The sequence below is a fragment of the Notamacropus eugenii genome, chromosome 2, assembly GCF_028372415.1.
Source record: "Notamacropus eugenii isolate mMacEug1 chromosome 2, mMacEug1.pri_v2, whole genome shotgun sequence".
Classification (NCBI taxonomy): domain Eukaryota; kingdom Metazoa; phylum Chordata; class Mammalia; order Diprotodontia; family Macropodidae; genus Notamacropus; species Notamacropus eugenii.
This window is the reverse complement of record NC_092873.1, coordinates 358,258,423-358,283,323: the sequence shown is the minus strand read 5'-3', so window position 1 is coordinate 358,283,323 and position 24,901 is coordinate 358,258,423. Positions and strand designations below refer to the sequence as shown.

The window sequence follows — 24,901 nt, the reverse complement described above, 5'->3', positions numbered from 1 at the left end:
CTTGCATCAGTAGAGACACTTTCCCATCCTAGGAATTTCCTTTACCAATGAAATCACAGGTCCATTCCTTCTCTCTATATGATGATTGAATATTGTTTTGGTTTAAGCTTTATTCCTTAAGTTCAGAACTTAGCAAATACCAAATAAGATGAGTATTTCCACGTATGAAGAAAAACAGGATTATCTATGCAGCTGCAAATCTGCATGTCCATAGCTTGCATCTCTCTCCAACTCTGCAACAAATGTAACGTGTTATTTTCTTTCTTTATGTTAAATTTTATTTTTAAAAAATTATCGAGCATTAATTTTTTTTCCTCTACCTCATCTCCCTCCTTCCCACTGGGAAAAAAAGAAGAAAAAAATCCTTGTAACTTAGTCATAATCAAGCAAAACAAATTCCCATGTTGTCCATGTTCAAAAATATATTTCTCATTCTTCATCATCAATCCTCTGAAATCATGTCAACAGGTTTTTTTCAAAATTGTTCTGCTTGTCATATTGACAATTCCTTCTTTTGTCTTCTGTGCGTTTAAAAAAAATGTTCCAAATATACCCCCTTTTCTTACTTTTCTTTTAAAAAAATTTTTGCAGCCCTATTGCATCTCCTCTCCTTCCCCAGATTGAAATGAAAAAAACAAAACTCATATCAGATGTGCACAATCAAAACAAATCCCCACATTGATAAGATCTGAGAATTTTTCTCCTGCTACACCTTGAGTTGGTCACCTCTCTTTCATGAGGTGGGTCCTTTCCACTCCTTGTTGGCCATCTTCTACATCCAAGTGGTGGTGGTATCGTATCAGCTGTTACAGCTAACAGCTCTTTAACAGCTCTTTTGGGGCATTCCAGAACAATCTTCATCTCTGGCTCCATCTTCATTTCCCAATCCTAATTCTTTGGAATTCAGTTTTTTGCACTCCAATTCTTCATTCCTCTTTTGAGTACATTTATCATTCTTATATCTGTGCCACAGTTGTAGAAAATGATTCCATTTCTTCAATTTATAAGGGGCTAATGGTGATTTTGCAGCCTTGTCTTAACAATTAAGATGATATTGTCTCCAGTTCCATTTTCCTTCAGATTTTCTGTAAACTTTGATGTCATTGTGATTCCTTTGCTATTCTTCTTGATCTCATACAGAAAAGGATGCTTTGGGCTTGCTTCAGATCTCTGCTAAAATCTCACCTTTAGTAACCCTGTAATGCCAAGCTAATCATTAAATATGCAACATAAATTGAATACGGAGCAAATAAAACAGATAAATAAAAGTCATTATTTAGCAGTGGCACTGCTGGGCACTTTATGATTTTTAAATTATAGTCAGCTTATACTGAGAGAAAATACATGTGGAAAAGAAAAAAAAATTGAAAATCCAAGGTGTGTGATTACCTCTTGATCTGCTGCTAGATTTTTCTCAATTTGGTTTCTAGGTAATCAGTCATGTATTGATATTTCTACATTACTAAAGTCATTCTAGTCTTAAATAAGTAACATTAATTTAGTAAGAAACCTCTCTTTCCATAAGTGTTTGCTCATTTCTTTCTTTGTATCAGACTCCTTAATCTTCTAGGCTTAAATAAGCATCTAGGTTACTGGCTTTATTTATTAACAGTGTGACAAACAATAAAACATTGCTAAATAAAATCATTGCTAAAGTCCTCTATAATAATATAACTGCTGACTTCTCAATTCTGAAAATATAGTCCCACAGTTCAGTTTTCTCAAGATACTAGTTAAAGTCTTTCTCAAGAAGTGTCTTCATTTTTTCTTCTCACCATAAGAGTAAAACTCAGAGTAAATAAGTTCTTGTAGTTGTTTTTTTCCATGCTTTCTTTTGCTTTCATAGCATGGCACTTAACCTTTGTCTCCTCGTAGACTACTGATAGAATGACAATTAAACTATAATTGCCCAAATTCCATTGCTCTTGAAGATACAGTGGCAGTACATACAATTTCTGTGTGAGAGAATATTGAAGCTGGTTTTAAACCTAGTTTTTGTGTTTCTGTTTTCTTCCTTTCTTTCTTCCTTTTGAGGGAAAATAGGAACCTGGTAGAAAGTGGCACTTTGTAAAAGTAAGATGTCCGTTGGAGGTAGTTGTGGGGTGAATCAGTAGAAGGAATGTTTCTCTCTGTTTCAGTGATTTGAAGATGTTGGTGTCTTGTGGGGGGATATCTGTTTCTAGGTGGACTAAAGCTCACAATCTCCTATGTCAACAGAAGATTCAGAAGTACCAGATAGCCCAGATTGTTAGAGATTCAGATGCAATGCTCAGGTATGTTAATTTCTTACCCTGGAGGTGGCATTTATGCCAGCTTGCTGCTAGTTGTGAGATCAGTTTGGTCAGGAAGTAATGAGGAATGAGGTGAGATGGTGGCTTTTTGTTATTGTTGAAAGTTAAGAGTTTGGAATCAAGAGGAATATAAGTTTGTGGAATTAATGTTAGAATTCTGTAGGCATAGAATTAGCTTTACTACTTTACTACTTTACTACTTTTTAGTTACCATTTATTATTACTGAAAAACTTATCTTCTCTGAACCTATTTCTTATATGTAAAATGATTATTAGTTAATCAGTAAAGTGCTTACTAGATACAGGGAATGGAGCAATGGCCTGGAGTCAAGAAGACCTAAATTCAGATCTGACCTCAAACACTGATTAGCTGTGTGACCCTGGGCAAGTCACTTTAGCTTCTGTCTCCCTCAGTTTCAACTGTTAATAATAGCACCCATCTTGCAGGACTGTTGTGAGAATCAAATGAGGTTATATTTGTAAAGTGCTTAGTATGGTGCCTGGCCCACAGCTGACTCTAAATAAACCCTTGTTTCCTTTCTTCCTACTCTGTGACAAAAACTGAAGATAGAAATACAAATGTAAGACATTCTCTGGTCTTAAATTCTCCTGGAGATACGAATACTTTTTTTAGCTACTTCACAAAATGATTGTGAGGCTCACTTGGGATAATAGAGTATTTAGTTAATAATTAGTCAAGCATTTGTGAAGTGCCTACTGTGTTAAGCACTGGGGATACAAAGAAACAGAGCAAAAGACAGTCCCTGTCTCACAGTCTAATAACCAGCAAACAAATACATACAAACGATGTATAGGATAAGTAGGAAATAATTAATAGAAGGCATTAGAATTAATAGGAATCAGGAAAGACCTCTGTCAATGGTGGGATTTTAGTTGGGACACAGAGGAAGGGAGGAGGCAGAGCTAAGGGGAAACTTGTCAATCATGGGAGCCAGCCAGAGAAAACGCTAATAGGTACTTTTTTAAAGAAATTATTAGCTGATTGTATATATAGGGCAGATTCTAGCTGGGTTTTCCTATCTATCCATATCAAACATCCCAAGTCCTGTGTCAGCTTTTTAGAAGATATTTTAAACTACCTTTTGTAGCTTCTGTATGTCATTGAGATCTGTAACAACAAGCACTCTGGCATACCCAGGATGGCCTGCTAGCACAGATTCTTGGACCTGCTTTTCTTAAAGGAAAGCAACTTTTAAGGAGTCAGCAGTCTTCTTTAATTACATTTACTAGTTCAGGGGAAAAGTCAGAGAATGTCGGAGAAAATACAAGCAGAGAAATTAGCATAAAGACCAACAGATAGGATTCTGACTGCCTGAATCAAAGCAATATTACTATGCACTTTACATATATCACTGGGTCGAGAGAGCCTTTACATCTGAGAGTTGGGGGGTCCTGAATATATGGCTACTCAGAGTCTCAACCAGGAATTCTAACGGTCCTTCTCATAAGCGAACCTCTAAAGCAAAATACCAGCTCAGAGCATATATACACTTCTCAGAGCCAAAAGGCATCACAACCCTTGTGACTCAGTGCCCAATCAGCTTTGTACCAGAAGGTGTGGAAACCTTCCTACAAGTAAACCTCCCCCAAGCAAGCTCCTCCTTAGACAAGTCCCTCCCCTATTGGGCTCCACTTAAGGCCTATTAATGGGCGGGGAAGATCTTATTATCCCATTAACATTACAAGATCATAACTGTGTATTCAACTCTTGAGAATTGGTATTGGCTTGTCAGGTACTCCTGTCATCACTGTGATTGCTTCTGGTATATAGAGGAAGAAGTGAATGTGGTCCATGCCCTCAAAGAATATGTAGTAGTAGTGCACATGTCTGTTGTTCAGTCCTTTACACTTGTGTCCACCTCTCTCTGACTCCATTTGGGGATTTTCTTGGCATAGATATTAGAGTGGTTTGCCATTTCCTTCACCTTTGGACATGAGGAAGCTGAGACAAGGTTAAGTGACTTGACTAGGGTCACACAGCTAGTAAGTGTCTGAGAACAGGTTTGAACTCACAAAGATGAGTCTTCCTGACTTCAAACCCACTACCCTATGCACTATACCACTTAGATACTCCTGTACATGCATAATCTGTTTAAAAGTGCTTGTCTTCTCAAAGAGGGGGGAGGGAAGGGAGTCAGGGAGGAAATTTAGAAAATTATGAAAAACTAATAGAAATTGAATGTTAAAAATTATTTTATGTGTAATTGAGAAAATAAAGTAAAAGAAAGACATGCTTTAAAAAACAATGCATAGTCTCATTGAGGAGACAGGGCACACACTTGAAAGATGTGATTGCTTCTTTGGAAACTAACTTGATAGAAGTTAGACAGAAGACATAGAGTAACAGTGATCATTTGGGTGAAATAATTGGGAAAAGTGTATTGATCATAGATGAGTCTATCTGCATTCTGTAGTCACGAATTTTTTTCTTGTGATCATTTTGGGAGAATGATTTATCCCTTTACAGGGAGGGGTTTGAGACATTTTTCAACACACTCTACCGAAGCAATATTCCCCTTCTCATCTTTTCTGCTGGTATTGGAGACATTTTGGAAGAGATGATCAGGCAGATGAATGTTTTCCACCCCAACATCCGTGTTGTGTCTAATTACATGGACTTTGATGAAAGTGTGAGTTGTGTTTGTTATGCTATGGGAGTGGGGGGACATCTATACTTTACTTACTACATTTTTGTACGGTGGGGAAATGGATAGAGTTCTTTGGGGAGGGAGGAGAGGAAAGTGTGCTGTTTCCCCTTGACCTCCCTACAGGAGTCAAAAATTCCCTCAAAGACAGGTTGATTTAGAGGCTTCCTATTTGTAGTCCTTGATCAACCCCAACTTAGTCTCAGCTAACCAGTCTTTGGATTATCCAGGCTCCTGAATTCTTTTTGGCAGTGTCACCTCCACCAGAAGATTTCCAGGGTCTCAGAAGAGGAAGATAAGTTTTAGTCTATTTTGTTATTTGTTCATATTCTAGATTAGGTGATATTCTTTTAAATGGAGATGATGCTACCCATAGCATGTGCATTTTGAGTTATTTTTCTTTTCCTTTTTTGTCCAAATAGGAAATTTTTATTTAAAAAATTAGTTGGTTGAAACTTCTTTGCTTAAAAAACCCCCCAAAACTCTATCTTCTTTAGCTTAGTGAGAATTGGTATGCTCTTTAGAATATTAGAAAAAATGCTATAACAGAACCAAACATTTCTAAAGGAAGGGGTTACATGATGGAGCCAGATATATAATCTTCACTTTTCATGCTGTTAATTTTTTTCCTTTTCAGGAATTTGATTATTTTGACAAATTAATGTTACTCTTTGAAAAATGCTATCAGTGATAGGGAAGTCAAAACTCAGTCATATATATATCCAAGTATTGCTGAAGGGGACATATTTTTAAATTGCTAATTTAAATTGCTAATGATTTTACCCATTTTCCAAAACCTAAGAGTTTTGGGTTTGATTTTTTTTTTAATTGTGGATCTTCTTCCCTTTATGTTGCTCAACTTTCTAGCCAGTATTATCATAGATTCTCATCCATTTTCTTTGAATTATTTGTGGGAGTTGGTTGCATTGAACATTTGAGATTACCATAATTCATATAATGAGATTTCCTTGCTTGCCTCCTTCCAGTAAAGAGAGGTGGCATACTTCTTCAAGATGGCCAGCTAGCATTAAGTGCATAACCTGTAGCTAATGGAATAGAATGAGTCTAACCGTTAACTTTGGCTCCATTAACCCTTGATTTTATCAAGGTTGGTATTAAGGGTATTAAAATCAGCAACAATTTTTAAGTCTTTTGAATGTATTTTTTAAAACTTCCTTCCATAATCATAGAAAATTGAGAAATGTCTGTATTTGGATTCATAATGAGTCTGTCTGTCTCTTCCTTTGGTTGCTCAGGGCTACCTTCAGGGTTTCAAGGGTAATCTCATCCATACATATAACAAGAATAGTTCAGTCCTGGAGGACTCAAAGTACTTTGAACAGCTCCAGGCTAAGACCAACATTCTCCTGTTGGGTGACTCCATGGGGGACCTGACTATGGCTGATGGGGTGTCCAATGTGGGAAACATCCTTAAGATTGGCTTCTTGAATGACAAGGTAAGTGAGGAGAGGACTGTGTGAGTCTCTTATTCTGTTTCTATTACACATATTTGTAAAATTACCTCTCTCACAGGACTGTTGTGAAAAAAGCAGAATGTAAGCTGCAAAGTGTTACACAGATGTTACATATTAGAAAGTAGTTGGTATAGAGAACTCTGGAACCAGGATGTAGGTTTGTAACCTACAGTATCAAGGGACAAGAAAATACTGAAGATAAGTGTGTCTGAAAACAATGTAGGGGACCTAAACCATAAACTAGACACATAGCGGTCACTGTGTCCTACAATTGAAAAGGGTGCTAAGTCTCTGTCAACAGATTGAGAGCCCATGAAAACATTTGAGTCATAGATTTTTCTTCAGAACTTTCTGTATTGAAATCTGTTAAAAAAAAAAAAAGAAAAAGAAAGAAAGAAATATTAGAGCAGCCCTGTGCAGCATTTGGCCACTCATCTACTGCTTCAACCTCCGCCAGGACTCAAGTGTTATTGAATGATTCAAGGTTTGAGAGGATGCTCTCGAGATGTGTGTCAAAAAGCACCTTCCCAGATATTGGCTGTCTTCAGATATTTCAGACAGAAGAACTAAGGACTGCTGGGTGGAAGTTGCAAGGAAGAATATTTTGGTTCAGTTTGAGGGAGAGCTTTCCAGCTTTCTACCAATAAGAGCTGTCCAGCAGTGGAATGGGCCTCCTCAGAAAGTAGTGACCCCATCACTGGCCATATTTAAGTAAAGGATGGTTGACCGTATGTTAAGTCTGTTGTAGAAGGGATTTCTGAAACTGGTCCTTCCAGCCTTTTAAGATTCTATGAAAACCCCATTCAGTTAAAATGAACTTGGCTAAAGGTAGATATGATTAAGATTTCAGCTGCTGCTGCCTTTTCCCCAAAGGACTGAGTTCCTGTGACTTGAAACTCCCAACTTTATTCTTTGAGCTTTTGGGTGGGAAGTGGATGTACCAGGCAGGATGTTGGTGCTTGAACCAACACTCTGGCCCTTTGAAAGGAAGGAAGTGGGAAAAAAGATGGGCAGGAGGCCTATGGAAACCTTAATTTATCTATTCTCTGTCCTTCTTTCAGGTAGAGGAGCGGAGAGAGCGATATCTGGATTCCTACGACATTGTGTTGGAGAAGGATGAGACACTGGATGTGGTCAATGGGATCCTATCCCACGTCTTGTGTGAGCAGGACCAGGTGGAAATGCAAGAGTTCTGAGTGCAGTTGAACACTCTCAAATACTCTGAACTGCCTCTTCAGAATCTTCTTATACCTCTGTGTACAAAAAGAAGTCTTGTTGTCAAAGCCACTCAGCCCCAGGTACTTTCCTTCTCCTGTTTTGTGGCCTGTTGCTGTTTTTACCAAAAACTTTTGGTAATTGGCCCTGTCTAGTGCTGCCCAGACTTGTTAAAAAGAAAACTGTGGCCATCATGTCCACCTGGCCGAGAAAGCAGTACAGCAGCTCAGATAATCTAGGGGAGAAATGGAGACAAGCTGAATTGGATACCACTCTCTCCTCATCTACCTCCCCTCGCCACTTCCCCCCAAAACACCCACACAATGTAAAGATCTTCACTGAACAAATGGCTGAGGGCTTGTGTCTTCACTGTCAATTCTACGACATTGGGAGGTGTGGGTAGTAGAATGTATCGACTGGATGTCTGGAGACCTGAGTTTTGAGTCCCTGTCTTGCCACTAGTTAGCTCTGTAACCACAGACAAGTCACTTAGCCTTCTTAGGTCTCATTATCCTTTTTAAAATGAAAGATTTGGAATAGACGATACTTCATTGTTCTAAAATTCTGTGATTCCATGACATTCTAAAACTGAATGTTGGATTTGAAATTGTCTGAAATCTGAGATGGTTATACAGCTGTATCTGTAGCCTACTTGGTTTTTCACAGAATAGGAATTTTCTGCTTCACAGATTTCCCTAAGTTACCTTGGGGCCTATTCTCCCTGCCTTTCCTGTTTAGATAATTTTAGCCACTAACAGGACCAAGCATTGTGGGGAGAAGAGGGAGAGAGAGATCAGTTAGGTGAGGAACTAGGAAGCAGTGACTGTGTCTGTATTTTAATGTCAAATAAATGATTTTTGGATTCTGGTTTGTGTTATCTTTTCCTCCTTTTCTAATCTGTTCCCTAACCTGTTCTTCCTTTTGCTCATCTCCCCACCCCCGTATGTATCTTGGATACTCATGAGTTGGCTGTTTTCTATCATAGCAGCCTAACAAAGAAAGATATATGGACTCACCTTCTCCTAAAGAAATCCATGCCTCCTTGATTCTCTGGTGGCCCCAGGTACTGATTATTTATTTGTTTGTAAGGTTGTCTACAGCTGCATCTTTCTATCTAGACCAGGACCAAGCTGTTCTGGTGGGAGATTGAAGATTCCCCTGAATTACCATATTGAGCTGGCCCCTGGCTATGTTTCACATCCCATTCATCCATCTGTCTGCCCACCCCTGGCTTCTACTTGTCTGTCTACTATGTGACCTTCCTCCTTCTCCCAGCTTGCTTTCTTTTGCTTCAGGAACAGCAATCAAATCAGCATCACCACTGCCTTTAGAAATAGTGTGACAAATGTCACATAGCTTCACTTACCATCCCTGTGATTTCCAGATCGAAACTCTCTTCCCTAGCCACCATTACCCAATATGTGTTCTCTTCTACGTTGGAATGTAAACTCCCTGAAGGAAAAGATTATTCTGTATTTATGTCCCCAATGTCTGGAATATAGGTGCTAATAAATTATTTATTCATCTGTTTTATAAATCTCAAGATGGCCCAGTATCCTGTCAGATGAAAAACATTATATGACCAACTCGCTGGGTCTACAACCCCAAAGATGTGGCTCTCAGATAGTAAGAAATATTCACTTCATATTGTCAGGAAGACTTTTCCCTGATGCAGACTTTTTGTGAATGGGGTTAGTTAATTGTAGGGGGGAAGCTTAATGAAAAGTGATGGAGGTACTTAATGAAAGCAAATACTTGCTAGTACCTCACCCTTCCCTTCTTTTTTTTTTTTTTTTGATGCAATTGGGATTAAGTGATTTGCCCACACAGTAAGCATCTGAGACTACATTCAAACTAAGGTCCTCCTGACTCCTGAACCAGTGGTCTATTCACTGAGCCACCTAGCCATTCCTTTCCTCCCAATTCTCAAAGACCTGTTAGGATATTCCCAGAGCTAGGGAACCCTTCTGGGTCACTGAAAGGAAATATTACTGCTCTGAGATCAGCTGATTCTACTTCAGAATGATGGCTTAGTTCCAAATTTACCTCTTCAGGCAGGGGAATGAAGGTATGTCCCAGTGTAAGATAGGATTTGGTGACCTGGAGTTGACTTAACTGGGTCTTCTTCGTCAGTTAATTTGGGAGCTTCCAAAAGGCAGAAACCATCTCTTGTTGCTGAATGGATAGCTCTATAGATAATCCATTGATCTATGTAGATATCTACTGATAGATAAAATGGCTGTTTCCCCTGGACCTTCTTAACTCCCTTTACTTGTGAAATCTGAGTTCTGGACTCTGGCTCAGAACTTCAAGAACTCTTGGGTATGAGAAATCTTCTAGCCAGTCCTGGGGGAAGCAGGAAGTCCCACAGAATGGGAAGAGGGAGAATGAAACACACTGTCTTGGATAGAATGGGAATAGAGGGAGAGGTTTCATTTCATTGTATCCTCCACCCCTGGCCCATATTTACCCTGAATCACCACGTCCATAGGTCCTGGGTTTAAATTTTTATTTGGTGTAAAGAAAAAATACAACTGGCTTTTGATTTCACCCTCTACATCCCCCACCCCATATGACCCCATATTTCAGATTTCTCAAGAACAATTTTTTTTTTTACAGTTATAACAATCATCCAAATAGTTTTTCTTGCTCTTATCTCTTTTTAAATTCTTTTTATTCTCCCTCCTTTCCTCATTTAAAAAAAATGCATTCTAGGGCCTTGGGAATAAGACACACAAAGGTAGCTGGACCAAATCCACATGGAACCCAACCCTGTCCTGCAACATGGGCAGATCTGGGGTCATCTTAGCTCCTCTGAGCCCCAGGCTGAGGGGATAGTACAGAAGTAGGTGAGGTAGGGTAGCCTTCCTGGAATTGCCCCCTCCCCTTGAAGCACCTCTCTTTTCAGTGGAAGGGCAGACCAAGTCAGTTTCCTCGAGGACCAGAAGGAGTCTCCCCATTGCTTTCTGTTTTTGTTTCTGGGTAGCCCTAAATGTAGGCAAGGAGTTTGGGGAGACAGTTGAAGAATGGAAGCAAGTCAAGAAGAGGTTTGGAGAATCTAAAAGAGGTGACTCCCACACCCTAAAATTCCTGTTTATCTGAGGTTAGTGAGTTACATATGAGGGGATAGGGGAGTATCTGCTGCCCCTACTCCACCCTTGCTAAAGGACAGAAACTCAATTACCCTCCCACCCTCTCAAAACTGCTTCCTAGTAGTTCTCATTCTTAAAAAGATTAACTAAAGGGAGGGTAAAGGAAGGAAAAAAATGGAGGTCTGCACCTTGGGTTTAAGTCTGGTGTTGACTGGAAGGCCAGGCAGTAGCTAGCACCTTAAGATAGCTTGGCAGATGAACCCAAAGCTTCCCAGCAGAGAGGAAGAGGGGCTGGTATCAGAGGTCTGTCCCACTGCCAGCTGTAGGTTTTACATTCTAGGCTGGGCCCCTTAATCCTCTAGTGCCTTAGAGTTCTTCGTGAACTCTCTCCTGGTCTTCATCTGCCTTCAGTTTGAGCTCCTCCATAGTGATCTTGCCATCTTGATTTCGGTCCTGGTTCTGGAACATATCACCAATGGTTTTCTCGGGGTCCTGCCCAGGTATAAGTTTCCCTTTTCCTTCTGCTACCTGGGTCTTGATGAAGGTGGAGAACTAGGAGGGAAGGAGAATCAACAGGATAGAGGTAAAGCAAAAGTCAAAGCCCAAAGGGTCAAGCAGGGCCACAGAGGGAGGGTTGGGAAGGATATACATAGGTAGAGATCATCCTTGTTTTGGAGGGGTTAGATCAGGCCAACCTAACTCAGTCATAACTGGGAAAGGAAACTAGACCTGTTAGAGTAACAGTGAACTCAGAAAAGAGCAGGAGTAATGGTGACCCCCAAAGAGGGGACCCCCAAAGAAGGAGAAAAGTAGAGGAAGAGGAAGGGTCAAGGACAAGGGAAGCAGTAGCACTGATGATGGCATGGGGAGGAGCATGAATGGACTTCAGGCAGGGCAAGAACTGGTTAATATTTGAGTTCATTTTGACCACCAGGGATACTTGATATCCTATCTCCTGACCTCATGCCTTTGTATAGGTCACTGTCTCCCATACTTGAAATACCTTCCCTTCTCCCAGAATGCCTCTTAGAATCTTTAGCTTCCTTGAAGGGTTGCTTTAAGTACTGTCTCCCACAGTGGTCTCTTCCAACTCCTCTCCACCCCCTAGTTGTTAGTGTCCTTTCCTCCAAATTATAGTTATCCTTTCCACATCTTGGGGGCTTTGGGTTGTGGCACCCCCATGATCTGGAGAATCTGCTAAAATTTTTTGGCCCTCCGTTTGTACCAGAGAAGACACTGAATTATGATGGTATTAAAAGATAAAATATGTTGATATCATATAATGCTATATATATATATATATGTACATATATATATATGTTTTATGCATTTCTGAGTTTCTAAACTTTTTCTGTGTCTGCTAGTCTTCACGTGGCATCTGTGGCTTCTGCAAAACTCCCCCCAAATTCCTATTTAATTTCTTATGCCAACCCGCGATATATCGACATAATATATCCCAATATAATGTAGGCTCCTTAGGGTCAAGGACTGTATAATTTTTGGCTCTGAATCCCTAGCACAGTGCCTGGCACACATAGGTGCCCAATAAATATTCCTTGAATGCATGGATCACATGGGCCTAAAATGGCGCCCCTGAATTGAGTAATGATTTTCTAGGAACTAGAGCTCTTCCTACCTCCTCAGGCAGAATTTCTCCATCTTTGTTGAGGTCCATGTCTTCATACAGATTAGGCGGGGGATCCCCATGCCACACGAACAAGTAACCCTCAGGCAGCCCCTCCTCTCGAGACACCAGCTCTACCTCAAATAGTAGCACAGCACTGCCTGGGACACCTCGGGCTTGGAAAAACAAAAATGAGGCTTTATTGGAGGTTAAGGTTCCCTGGCCTACCAACATGCCCTCACTATCCCCCATTTCCTGTATTTGAAAAAGTGATAGATGAAGGATTAGGCTGTAGCACCCAAGCTGGAAGGGTCAAGATGGTCTTATTGGAACTTAGAGGGGGAGATGTGTAGAAGAATTAGAAGAACCAGCCAATGCTTCATTACCAAGACTTCCTAAATCCTTGACTGGAAATAGAAGCTTTCTGTGCTTCCTTGCCCCATTTAACTCTTTCACCCAGCATCCACCTTCTCCATTTGGGACAAGGGCAGAGGAATTAGAGAGCACATGACTTCATCTCCCATTTGTCCCCTCACCTCCATTCTCTCCATGTCCCAGGTGGGGAGGAATGATCAGTTGTCTTCTTTCTCCCACACACATGCCCTGAAGACCAGTGTTCAGCCCTTCAATCACCTTGTTGGCCCCCAAAGTGGCTTCCTGGGGCTCTCCATAGTCATGCCTGGAAGAAGAGAATGAGTATTTGGATCTGGGGGAGTATTCCTGGGCTTATGTTTCCTCCTCCATTTACAGTGATCTGTAGGCTGTTGGAAATAGCTAAGAAGCATAGTGCTCTACATATATTATCTCATCTGATCCTCACAACTACCCAGTGAGGTAGACACTAATATTATCCCTACGTTAAAGATGAAGAATCTGGGGGCACTGAAAGTTTAAGGGACTTGGTGGTACAGTGGATAGGGCACCACTGGCCCTGGGTCAGGAAGACCAGAGTTCAAATCTGGCTTCAGACACTTACCAGCTCTGTGACCCTGGCCAAGTCACTTAACCCCGATTACCTCCAAAACCAGAAAAAAAGAGAGTTTCAGGGACTTGTCTAAGGTCACAGAAGTAGTATCTGAAGCAGGACCTGTACTGAGTTCTTTCTAAGTTGAAGCCCAGCACTCTAGCCACCTAATTACCTCTAAATACCCCCTCTCCTTAGTCTCCATTAATTTCCCTAACATCAACTGTTGTCCCCTAGATAAATGTGGAAGACACCTCCCAGCCCACCATCCCCTCCTTGGCATGGTGTAGTGTAAAGAACTCTGGTTTAAGAGTCAGGGGACCTGGGCCCTAGTTCTACCTCTGGTAAATGGGGAACAGAAGGGAAGGAGAAAAGCATTAATTAAACCCTTACTGTGTGCCAGGCACTGTGCTAAGTAATCACTTAATGAATAGTATCTTCTTACATTCTCAAAACCACCTGTAAGGTTGGTGCTATTATGATCCCCATTTTACAGTTGAGTAAATTGAGGTAGAGATGAAGAGACTTGCCCAGGGTCCCAGTCTTCCTGACGCAGTATGATCTCCACTTTCTGCTTTCTCTGCATCTAATTTGTTTAGCCATAAAATGGGAATAATACTTTTACTCTGAGTATCCCAATGTTGTGAGGACACAAAGCAGCACTGAGCCTACGTCCTACTATGGCTGTAAAGAGGCTTTGCTAGGGCCAAGGGCAAATAGATGACAAAAATGTGTCATTTCCTGACCATTATTACTACCCTACTAGCACGATTAAAAAAAAAAGGGAGAGACTTCCAGTGACAAAAATTTCCTTTTCTCTTTTTTTCTCAAATTAAATGACAACTTCTGTTGTCTGCCTTTTCTTTGAGATGGATAAATAGATGGTGTGAGATAGATGGAGTATTGAGTAGAGAGCTGGGCCTGGAGTCAGGAAGACCTGAGTTCAAAACTAGCCTCAGACATTTATTAGCTGTGTGACCTTGAGCATGTCACTTAATCTTTTTCTGCTTCCTCAACTGTAAAACAGAGATCTTAATAACCCCTACCTCCTAAAGCTGTTGTGGGGAGCAAGTGAGACAATAATTGTAAAGCACTTAGCACACAGTACCTGACACATTTTTGTGGTGGTGAAGTCATTTTTCAGTTGTGTCTAACTCTTTAGGACCTTATTTGAAGTTTTCCTGCAAAGATACTGGAGTGGTTTGCCATTTCCTTCTCCAGCTCATTTTGCAGATGAGGAAACTGAGGCAGACAGTGACTTGCTCAGGGTCACACAGCTAGTAAGTGTCTGAGGCCAGATTTGAACTCAGGGAGATGAGTCTAGTCTTCCTGACCCCTGGCTCAGTACTCTATTTACTGCACCACCTACTTGCCTGCCTAGCACATAGTAGACATTCAGTAAATGCTTGTTACCTCCCTCCCTCTCCCCTTTGGATGGAAAATACTTAGGAATGAGAAAATAGCTATAATAGACATGTGGGAATCAGGCAGAAGAAATAAAAGACCCTAAATGAGAGCTCTTGACCTTTTTATGTGTCCTAAACCCCTTTGCTAGGTTATTGGAGCCCCTGGCATCCTCCTCAAAACAGTTGTTAAATACATAAAATAGAATTACCAAGGAAACCAATTATGCTGAAATATAGTGATCAAAATAAAACAAAAATCATAGAACCCCTGAAATCTATCCACAGGTCCCAGATTAAGAACTTCTGCCTTAGATTGCCTGGAAACCAAATAACCAGCCCCCAGATCATCAGAGATGTTTTGGTTTCTATTTTTTCTCCTCTTTGACCACTATAAGGAACAACTGCAGCCTGGTGTGGGGGACTGGTAGGGGGGGAGTTCTCCTATATTCTCTTTCTCTGCCAGTAGAAAGTGGATTTTTGTCTTTGTGTCCCCAGTGCCTCTGCATGGCCCTTGGTCTGTGGCAGGTGCTTAATGGGTGCTCCTTGAATGAATGAATGACTCTCCCCTGCCTAGTACTCACGAAGAGAACAGCTTGGTGCCATCCAGCAAGGAGCAGTTATAGTGATAACGTACAAAATCCCCCAGCCTGGAGGTCTCGTTGCAGCCCTCACTGGGCCTGGAGATGGTCTGAGTTTCCACTGTGTCAGATGGGTTGTGGAAGTCGATGACGTGGACATCAAAGATCAGTACGGCGGAGCCTGGGATCTTGTCTCCTGGAGCCCAGGATGGGCAATACACCATTGCGTAAGTATAGACTTAAACAGAAACTTCAAGGCCAATCTAATCCATCCCCTTGCCTTCATTTTACAGATAAGGAAACAGAGGCCCAGGGAAGTTAAGGAATTTCCTAACCTGTTTTATGTTAGAGGCAATTAGCTATGCAGCACAGTAGCTAGAGCACTGAGCCTAGAGTAAGGAAGACCTGAATTCAAATCTTGATTCAGATGCTTTTGGCTCTGTGACCCTGGGCAAGTCACTTAATCTTTGCCTGCCTCAGTTCCCTCAACTATAAAATGGAGATCACAATAGCACCTACCTCCCAGGGTTGTTGTAAAGGATCAAATGAGATCTTTGTAAAGTGCTCAGCACAGTGCCTGGCATGTGGTAGCAGGCCTTTAATAAATGCTTGTTCCCTTTCCCTTGCCCAAGGTCACCTAGGTAGTAAAGGACAGAGCCAGGATGAATCTTCAGACTTCCATGGCTCGGAGGTGTGGGAGACCCCCTGACTCTAAATACCATTCCTTCTTTCTCTCTCCTGTCTCCACACTCCCTCTCTGTCAGCCTGGACTAGTGATAAGATGGGAAACCAACATCCCATAGTTTTTGAGATCACTTTGCCCTCCCTATGGGGAAAAAAAATGGAAGTAGTCATTGGACTTTCCCAGTAGACAATGATCACATTTAAAAAAAATGATATTTTTCAATCACGTTCCTGAGAACCTATTGGACAATTCAAATAATTTGTATTTGTTGAAGAGGAGAAAGGCCACGCTGGACCTCAAGTTCCTGGCCATTGCCTAGTATCATGGGGGTATATCTAATGGTTTGAAAAAAGCTGTCCTCATTGTAATTGGGAGATAAAGTAAGGGAAGGATCGAGACTAGGGTTTGTAATAGGGTCGGGGGTAGATAAAGGAGAAAATCCTACCAGCTCCATTTTCTCCATAGGCAAGGTGTGGAGGGATGGTGATTCGTCGGAGCTCACCGATGCACACTCCCTGCAGACCCTGGTCCATGCCTGGGATGATGTAACCCTGCCCTATATATGTATTGTATGTGTGGTTTCTGGAGTAGCTGCAATATAAAATAGGGAAGAAATGGGATTGTGTTGTCAGGTAGGGGCAAAAAAAAGACTCCTCCATGCCCTCTCAACGCTGTGACCAATAAGCCTCATGGACGAGATGGGCCCTCTCCTTCTCCTTGATGACTGGACTGTAGCCCAGTCAGTTCTACATCTGATCATGTCTCTCTCTCTAGTCACCTGACCATTTCCCCCATACAGGTCCTCAGCTGGACCGCAGCAGTAGCCTTCTGACTGGTCCCCCTGTCTTTAGTCTCTCACCCTCCACCCAGGTGTCAAAGTGATATTCCTAAAGCATAGTTCTGACTATTTCACTTTCCTATTCAAGAGTCTCCAGGGATTCTGTCTTGTTTCTGGAATAAAATACAGACTGCCTTGTTTGGCTTTTAAAACCTCTCACTATCTGGCTCCACCCTCCTGTTCTTTCTTCTTAAGAAAAGTGTATCCTTTATTTGGCTTTTTAAAAAATCAACAAATGCTTACTGTCTCTCCCTTTTCTGTCCCAAAAAGTTGGGGGGAAAAGGAAGAGAAGAAAAGAAGGAAGGAGGTAAAGAAAGGAGGAAGGAAAAATGAAAGGAAAGAAAGAAAGAAGGGTGGGAAGAAAGGAAGGAGGAAAGGAGAGGAGGGAAGAAAGGAGAGAAGGAAAGAAGGGAGAAAGGAAGAAAGAAAAGGAAGGAAAGAGGGAAGGAAGGGAGAAAAGAGGAAAGAAAAAAAGGAGGGAAAGAAGGAAGGAAAGGAGGAGAGAAGAAAGGGAGGAGGGAAGGAGAGAAGAAAGGAGAGAGGGAAGGAAGACCAAATCCTTGTAACAGTTATGCATAGTCAAGATAAACAAATGTCCTCACTGGCTTTGTCTAAAAATGTATATCTCAAAAGACTTTTTAGTGGAGGGAAAAAGAGGGGAGGTGAGAGAAAAAACATGAAGTTTACTCTCATCATATTCGACTAAAGGAAGGAATAAAATGCACACTCATTTTGGCATGAAAACCTATCTTACAATACAGGAAAATGGGGGAGAAGGGGATAAGCAGGGTGGGGGGGATGATGGAAGGGAGGGCAATGGGAGGAGGGAGCAATTAGAAGTCAACACTCTTGGGGAGGGACAGGGTCAAAGGAGAGAATAGAAGCAATGGGGAGCAGGATAGGATGGAGGGAAATATAGTTCGTCTTACACAACACGACTATCATGGAAGTCATTTGCAAAATTACACAGATATGGCCTATATTGAATTGCTTGCCTTCCCAAAGGGAATGGGTGGGGAGGGAAGGATGAAGGGAAGTTGGAACTCAAAGTTTTAGGAACAACTGTTCTTGCCACTAGGAAATAAGGAATACAGGTAATGGGGTACAGAAAGTTATCTGGCCCTACAGGACAAAAGAGAAGATGGGGACAAGGGAAGGGAGGGATGATAGAAGAGAGGGCAGATTGGCGATAGGGGCAATCAGAATGCTCGGTGTTTTGAGGTGGGGGGAGGGGACAAATGGGGAGAAAATTTGGAACCCAAAATTTTGTGAAAATGAATGTTAAAAGTTAAATAAATAAATTTAAATAAATAAATAAAAATGTATATCTCATTTGACATTTTGAGTCTGTCACCTCACAGTAACCAGACTACCTGTCTAAGATGTAAGGTTTATTATTATCCTTTACACACACAGCAATATAGATAAATTGGCCTGTTTGCCCTTCCTTATACATGATATTCCATCTCCTACCACCATGCTCTTGCATTAGTGGAAACCTGTAACTGGGATGCACTGTCTCTCACTGCAGCCTCATAGAAAAGCTAGCTTCCTTCACAGTTTATGGTCATCTCCTAGAGGAGTCCTTCCTGACCTTCCTAGCTACCAGTACTTTCTCCCTCCATCAAAGATCTTGTATTTTTGGTGTATAGTTTGTATTTAAATTTATATGTATTTGTTGTTTCTCTGAATAGACTACAAACTGAAAAGGAGAGATTATTCAATTTTTGGCTTTTAATCCCAACATACGGTTCTGAAAGGGTAGGTCAAGACACACCAGTGTGACCTAAATTTTGTTAGGTATGCTATGAAATTTTGAATGCTATGATATTGCAGATAAAAGAAAATGTATAAATAATTTTGTTTAGCATAATTGTTACTTTCCCAGAATATATACTATATATTAATATGTTATGTTACATATTAATATAATTAATACGTACTAATACAAGGATAGAGACTTGATCTGTGATTTTTTTTTTTGGTGCAAGATACTCCTGGCAAGGATTTCTTTCTACCACTGCAAGTCTGCAGCTTAGTTTCTTAGGGAGCCACCTAGTGTATTGAGAGATGAGGTGACTTGCCCAGTCACAGAGACAGGATGGGTCTGTGATTCTTCCCCCCAATGTTTCCCCCAGTCTCTTCCCTGTTTCCATTGACTTGTTTCAGCAACTTCTTCAGGTGGCCTACCCCACCTCTTACCTGGAGTCAAAAATGGTGCCATCCATCAGGGAGCCATTATAATGGTATCTCATGAAATCCCCTGCCACAGCTTTCCGCCCACAGCCTGGAGGCAGCAGCAGAGTCTCTAGCTGGACACTGTCCTTGGGATTGTGGACGTCAATTAGAAGGACATGGAAAACGAGGGAAGCCTGAGGAGGGATCACAGTTCCTAGAGGGTAAAGAGAGGAATGCCCAAATTGTCAAGCTCCTAAGGTTGTTCCTCCTCTCCTCTAAGTTTTCTCTGGAATACCAAGCTTGGGGGTGAATAGTTTGCATATCATTACAAAAATTAAACATTTTAATTAACCAATATACTATATCTCTTTCCCTTTCCTCCCACACTGGAGGAAGGAAAAGCAAATGTGGGTCAACCAAAGCATAATTCTGCATTGACCTTGTTTAAACAATCTCAGTCTGCCTCCTGAGTTTATCACTGCTCTGTCAAGGGGTGCATTTGCACATCATTTGTATTTCCTCAAATACTAGTTGTAGGGGCATCTAGGTGACACAGTGGATAGAGCACCAGTACAGGAATCAGGAGGATCTGAGTTCAAATCCAGCCTCAGACACTTGACACTTACTAGTCGTATGACCCTGGGCAAATCATTTAACCCCAATTGCATCAAAAAAAAAAAAAAAAGAGAGGTCCTCTCTTACTCCCTTTCCAAGTACCTTTACTTTCCTCCTAACAGTCATCCACCTCTCCCAACTTGAGCCCACGGTTCTCACCATAGCCTTTCTCTCCATATGCCAGGAAGGGGGGTATGATGATCTTCCTTTTCTCTCCAGGACACATCCCCAGTAGTCCCTGGTCCATGCCCTTGATAAGCCATCCTGAGCCCACATAGGTGTCATAAGTGCTACTCCTGCTGTAGCTATGGAGAATGAGATTGAGGAGGGATTGAGTGGGGAGAAGACTCCCGGCTCCCTCATCTCCCAGGCTTCACATTCCTCAAGTGCCTTCCAGGGTCCCCCAGGATCCCATTACCTGGAGTCAAAAGCTGTTCCATCCAGTAATGTGCCATTGTAGTGGTAGCGGACAAAGTCACTGTCCTGGACCATGCGGGGACAATTTGGTGGTCGAAGGAGAGTGTTCACCTGCACTGAGTCTTCCTTGTTCCATACATCCAAGAGGACGACGTCAAAGTACAGTGTGGAGTCAGGAGGGATCAACCCAGCTGAGGAGAAGAGGTTGATCTGTTAGCCCCAGTGGCAATCAAGGGAAAGTCCTACCCTTCCCTTCAAAGAGATGTCTTTCCTCTCAGGAGCATCCTGGCTTCCACTTCCCCATATAGCCTTCACTCTATGAGGGAGGCTGTGTGATAGGATCGAAAAAATTCTGGACTCATAATTCAATTTGGGTCCATTCAAGGTTCCAACATTTCCTAGGTGTGTGACTGTGGGTGAGTCACTTAAACCTCTCTGAGACTCAGTTTTCCCTTATGTAAAATGGCAATAATAATTATATTTGGACTACCCATTTTGTAAACTTTTAGTATCATATAACATAACATAACATGTAACACAATGTAGTATAACCTAATAATATAGATCATAGTATAAGTATTATATGGGTCCCCAACAATTTTTCATGCATCTGTGTCCCAACCACCCCCTTTCCCCTGCTCACCAACCCCGATGCTGCCGTAGCCAAGGTGGGGAGGCACGATGAGGTGTCGTCGTTCATTGACACACATTCCCATGAGCCCTCGGTCCATGCCAGTGATGAGCCGTCCCACACCCACCACACCTGCTACTGTCACACCACGATCATAGCTGCAGGAAAGGGGATGAAGGCAGGACTAAGTGGCCCAGAATCATTTCAACCATGTGGTAGAGTGGAAGGAACAACGAATTTGGAGTCAACAAACTTGGGCTCAAATCTGGACTAAACTTTGTTAGCTGCATCAACTTTAACAAGTCATTTAAACTTCTTGAGCCTCAGTTTTTTCCTCTGTAAAATGGGAATAATCATGCCTGTACTACCTATCCCCTAAGGAGAAGGTAAAGCACCCTAGAAATGGAGCTATCAAAACATAGATACACCCTGGCAAACCTACACACATGCATACACAAAGTGTATTTCTAGAGGTATATGTGTGCCAGTCTCCTACACAACATACCTCTGAAAAAATGCATATAAAGATAGGCATCTCATACCCATAAATATGATCACCAGTATGCTGTGTGGCACAGCAGACAGAATTGTGAGCCTGGAGTCAAGGAAGACCTGAGTCTAAATCCCATATCAGATGCTTCTGTCTGCCAGTTTCTTCATCTGTTACATGGGGATAACAGGAGCACCTATCTCAGGGTGGTTGTGAGAATCAAGTAAGATAATACTTCTAAAATGCTTTGAAAACCTTAAATCAACATATGAATGCCTGTTCTTGTTTGGTGACTCCTTATGACCCCATTTGAGGTTTTCTTGGCAAAGATATTGGAGTGATTTGCCATTTCCTCCTCCAGCTCACTTGACATATGAAGAGACTGAGCCAAATAGGGTTCAGTGACTTGCCCAAGGTCATACAACTAGTACGTGCCTGAGATCAGATTTGAACTAAGGTCTTCCTGACCTTAGGCCTGGTGCTCTGACCATTCAGCCACCTAGCTGCTTCATAAATGCTAGCTATCGTTATTTATTATAATTATTTTTTTCATTCATGACCTCCTATGCTTGTGTGTATACACACAGGTCTATGCCAGGACCTGTACATCTATGCACATACATACACATAAACAGTGTTCCCTATGCAGGCTTGTACACCTCTGCAAACATGCCTTCTAAGTTTTCCCCTTCTCCAGCTGAATCACCATGTCCTCGAGGATGCCCGTCCCATCAGGATTGGGCCTCTGTTTCAGAAATGGGGACTCCCTTTCATTTGAGGATTGAATATCAAGCTGGGACTTTCCATCTTCCTGGGTCTGGGCCTTGGGGTTGAGGTCCATTCCTGGTTTTGCCCACTTGGGCTAGAAAGTGGCAGTAAGATTTTCTGCCAGGGGCTCTTGGGTCATCTGGAGCAATGGCTGACGCCAAAGGCTGCCCAGCAGAGCTATGTCTCATGCCAACAGGGCTTTGCTCCAGGGCAGTAATATCCAGCAGCATACAGCATATCCTTATATACTTCCTCCTCATGTGGCTACTATCTCCATGCTTTATTGTGAAGTTTTTCACGATGCCTCTCTGGGAGACAGGCTGCTCCAGACATCCTTTATGCTTATGTGAACACATTTCCAGTTATCACTCTCCTACCCAGTGCTGCCCACCCCCTCTGCCCCCTCTGCCACGACTCCCCATAGCATCTGAGCAGATGATTCCAAAGATACATTAGTGGTTTTACAAAGTAGTTATTTTCTGAAGCATGGCAGCATCTGTTGGGGGAACTACCATATTAGTTAGAGTAGAGCAAGGAGGAGACCTAGAATTCTGGGTACATACCCTATCATCTTTGGAAGCCAACCTTAGATCAGTACAGTCTACTCCCTCTCCCCTAACCTCAGGTCTTCTTGGAGAAGATAAGAAGTCAGATTTCAAATCTCTAGGTCAACAAGATGGACAGCCAAGGTTATACAGCCTTTTAAAATGGAAGGAAGCTGAGGGAGGAGGAGAGTTAGAAGGGAGTCAGAGAAAAAGGCCTTGGAGAGTTGGGAAGGAGTCCAGCAATGAGATGTCAGGGGACACAGGAGAGATGTCTGTGATGAGTGACGCTCTGATCTTTTCCCTCACTCCTAGTTTAGTACCACTTCTTGGCACTTACCCTGGGTCTCTGCTTTACAAAATTCTTTCTTAGGCTCTAAATAAACCGTTCCTTCAGATAAGTTTCAGCTCCCTTTCTGACATCAAAGACCCTCAAAACTGGTAGGGTGTGGGGAGGAAGAAAGGGAGCTAGTGTCAAAGTAAGATGGGGGGCAATCTGTTTGAAAGGGGTCCCAGACTGATATTCACCACCCCACACACATATATACTGTTGGTATGCAGATGCAGTGGAGTATACCCCTGTGTACCCACACCCTTCTTCTTTGGAAAATACATTCAGCATATGCAAACAACATGCAGATCACAGGCAAAAAGACGATGAGACCCTTGAGTGTTATCTCAGGCAGTTTGGGGAGGATGGGGGGAGGTGTATGAATGGAGGGATGGGAGGAGAAAGAATGGAGAACAGGATGTCTTTAGGTACAGAGGATTTGTGGGAGACCAAGTATGTTTAAGAGTAAAAGAAAGTGAATCTCTGAGGTCAGCGACAGGTTGTGCTCAGGAGATGGGGGGAGTAGTGTGTTTTGGGGGTCCCCCACCCCATTACCTGGAATCAAACTTCTTGCCATCCTCAAAGGTGCCATTGTAGTGGTAGCGGATGAAGTCCCCCATCTGCACCTCTCGAGGACAGGCTCGGGGGACGTGGTACCTCTCAATGACCACATCTTCTAAGGGCCCCCCACCGGGACTGGCCCGGCCTAGGGCCCTTCCCGAGGCCTGCAGCAGCAGGAGCAGGATGGGGAATAGGGGGAGGAGGCGGTTGAGGGAACCCCAGGGGGACATGGTGCCTGGAGCTGGTCTGGCTGGGAGTGAGAGAGACTAAGGCGCCTTCTCCGCCTCCTCCTCCTCCTCCGACTTCTCCTTCGCCCAGTGCTGGCTCCCCCCCTTCCTGTCAATGCACCCCCCCCTTCCCCCAAAGCAGTCTACGTGGAATGGGGGCTGGGGAAGCTGAGCTGGCTGCGGGGGGAGTTCAGGGGGTGGGAGGGAGGTGGACAAGAGGCCAGACAAAGAATCTCGGAGACCTCAAACTTTCCTAAGGGAGTCTCTCCATCCCTCCTGCCACCCCCCAGGTGATAAAGTTGCGGGGGCAAAATGGGGAGGTGGGGGGAGGGAAGAAGCTTTGGGGAAAGGAAAAAAATTGAAACAACTATTTAGGAAAACTTGCAGCTTCTTTTTCCAGTGACGCCACTGGGTCCTAGCGCCTGGATGACTCCTTCCAACGTGTCCCTCCCTCTTTCCCCAAATTGGGGTGGGAAGGAGTGGGAATCTCTTTTTAATGTGCCCTGGCACTTAAAGAAACTACTAATCTTGAAGCTGATTCTCTGGATCCAGCCTTCCAATCACTCCCCCAACCCATGCTGGAATTCCCACCAGAAGCCAAGAGGGTCTCAGGGTGGGCAAAATCCTCTGAGCATCAATCACACTACCGGCTCAGCCACGGGTCTCTAAGGCTAGACAGCTGGAAGAACTTCCCAGGTTTCCAGGATCCTGAGGCAATGTAATCTGGTGGGGATAGGAATATGGCCTGGGGTGTCTCCTCTCCCTGGAGACTTTCCAGCATACTGGAGACTCTGGTGGAGGTGGGCCAGAGACAGGGATACAGATGGGGAAGCATTGATTAAACGACTATTATGTGCCAAGCACTGTGCTAAGCGAGTTACAAATATTTAATGGGGTGACCTGAAATCACAAGATTAAATAGTATTACCATATTCCCCCGGAAAGTCTGGGCATCTGGGATGTATGGCTAACTGGATGATATGTACGGAGAGACATTCGTCTTCTCCCTCAGTTTCCTGATCGTAAAGTGTGGAGGAGATGGTGGAGGAGATGGAGGTCTCCACGTGTGGATAGCCTGGGCCACTCCCTCTGCAAGCAGACGAGCCAGAGCTGGGGGGTCCTTCCTGAAAGCCAGGCCTGTAGCCACTTAACTTCTCACAGAGGAGTTGAAGATATCGGAAGGGAGTGCTGGGAATTTGGTGGGCCTTAGACCATTGCTTCTTCCTCACTCCCTCACTCCCCAAGGACAAATTCTTGCGTATGTTCCCCATTTCCCCTCATGTACCCCTAGTACCCCCCCACCCTCC

At 42.8% G+C, this 24,901-nt stretch overlaps 2 protein-coding genes across 9 annotated transcripts in view; one reads left to right on the top strand and one right to left on the bottom strand.

The window, feature by feature from the left end:
* NT5C3B (5'-nucleotidase, cytosolic IIIB) overlaps positions 1-8,514 on the top strand; it is a 33,185-nt gene extending 24,671 nt beyond the window's left edge. For 5 of the 7 annotated variants that reach the window (XM_072646458.1, XM_072646457.1, XM_072646455.1 and 2 more), the window contains 4 exons: positions 2,184-2,273; positions 4,780-4,942; positions 6,214-6,414; positions 7,494-8,514. In XM_072646458.1, the coding sequence (XP_072502559.1) occupies positions 2,184-2,273; positions 4,780-4,942; positions 6,214-6,414; positions 7,494-7,628 (589 nt within the window). In that variant the 3' untranslated portion in view covers positions 7,629-8,514. The remainder of the gene's footprint in view (positions 1-2,183; positions 2,274-4,779; positions 4,943-6,213; positions 6,415-7,493) is intronic. The other 2 variants (XM_072646460.1, XM_072646459.1) reach the window with 1 other exon arrangement.
* Positions 8,515-10,139: 1,625 nt separating this feature from the next.
* Positions 10,140-23,955, bottom strand: FKBP10 (FKBP prolyl isomerase 10). 2 transcript variants are annotated; one of them, XM_072646451.1, is made up of 10 exons: positions 23,362-23,955; positions 20,688-20,833; positions 20,046-20,235; positions 19,787-19,932; positions 19,037-19,226; positions 16,442-16,587; positions 15,315-15,507; positions 12,900-13,042; positions 12,376-12,539; positions 10,140-11,291 (listed from the first exon to the last, which is right to left on the bottom strand). In XM_072646451.1, the coding sequence occupies exons 1-10, from the start codon at positions 23,595-23,597 to the stop codon at positions 11,106-11,108; spliced, it is 1,740 nt and encodes a 579-aa protein (XP_072502552.1). In that variant the 5' UTR covers positions 23,598-23,955; the 3' UTR covers positions 10,140-11,105. The 2 variants fall into 2 exon arrangements, with proteins under 2 accessions (XP_072502552.1, XP_072502553.1); XM_072646452.1 differs by lacking the exons at positions 15,315-15,507; positions 16,442-16,587 and having other exon boundaries at positions 23,362-23,748.
* Between the last annotated feature and the right edge of the window lie 946 nt (positions 23,956-24,901).

Bases quoted from the DNA above. Each gene is read 5' to 3' on its own strand.
- FKBP10 (XM_072646451.1), bottom strand. From the start codon at position 23,597: ATGTCCCCCTGGGGTTCCCTCAACCGCCTCCTCCCCCTATTCCCCATC. The intron at 19,227-19,786 runs GTGAGAACCGTG...TTTACCCTCTAG, and splicing joins ATATGGAGAGAAAGGCTATG to GAACTGTGATCCCTCCTCAG. The intron at 11,292-12,375 runs GTAGGAAGAGCT...CTTCCCTCCTAG, and splicing joins GAGAAATTCTGCCTGAGGAG to TTCTCCACCTTCATCAAGAC.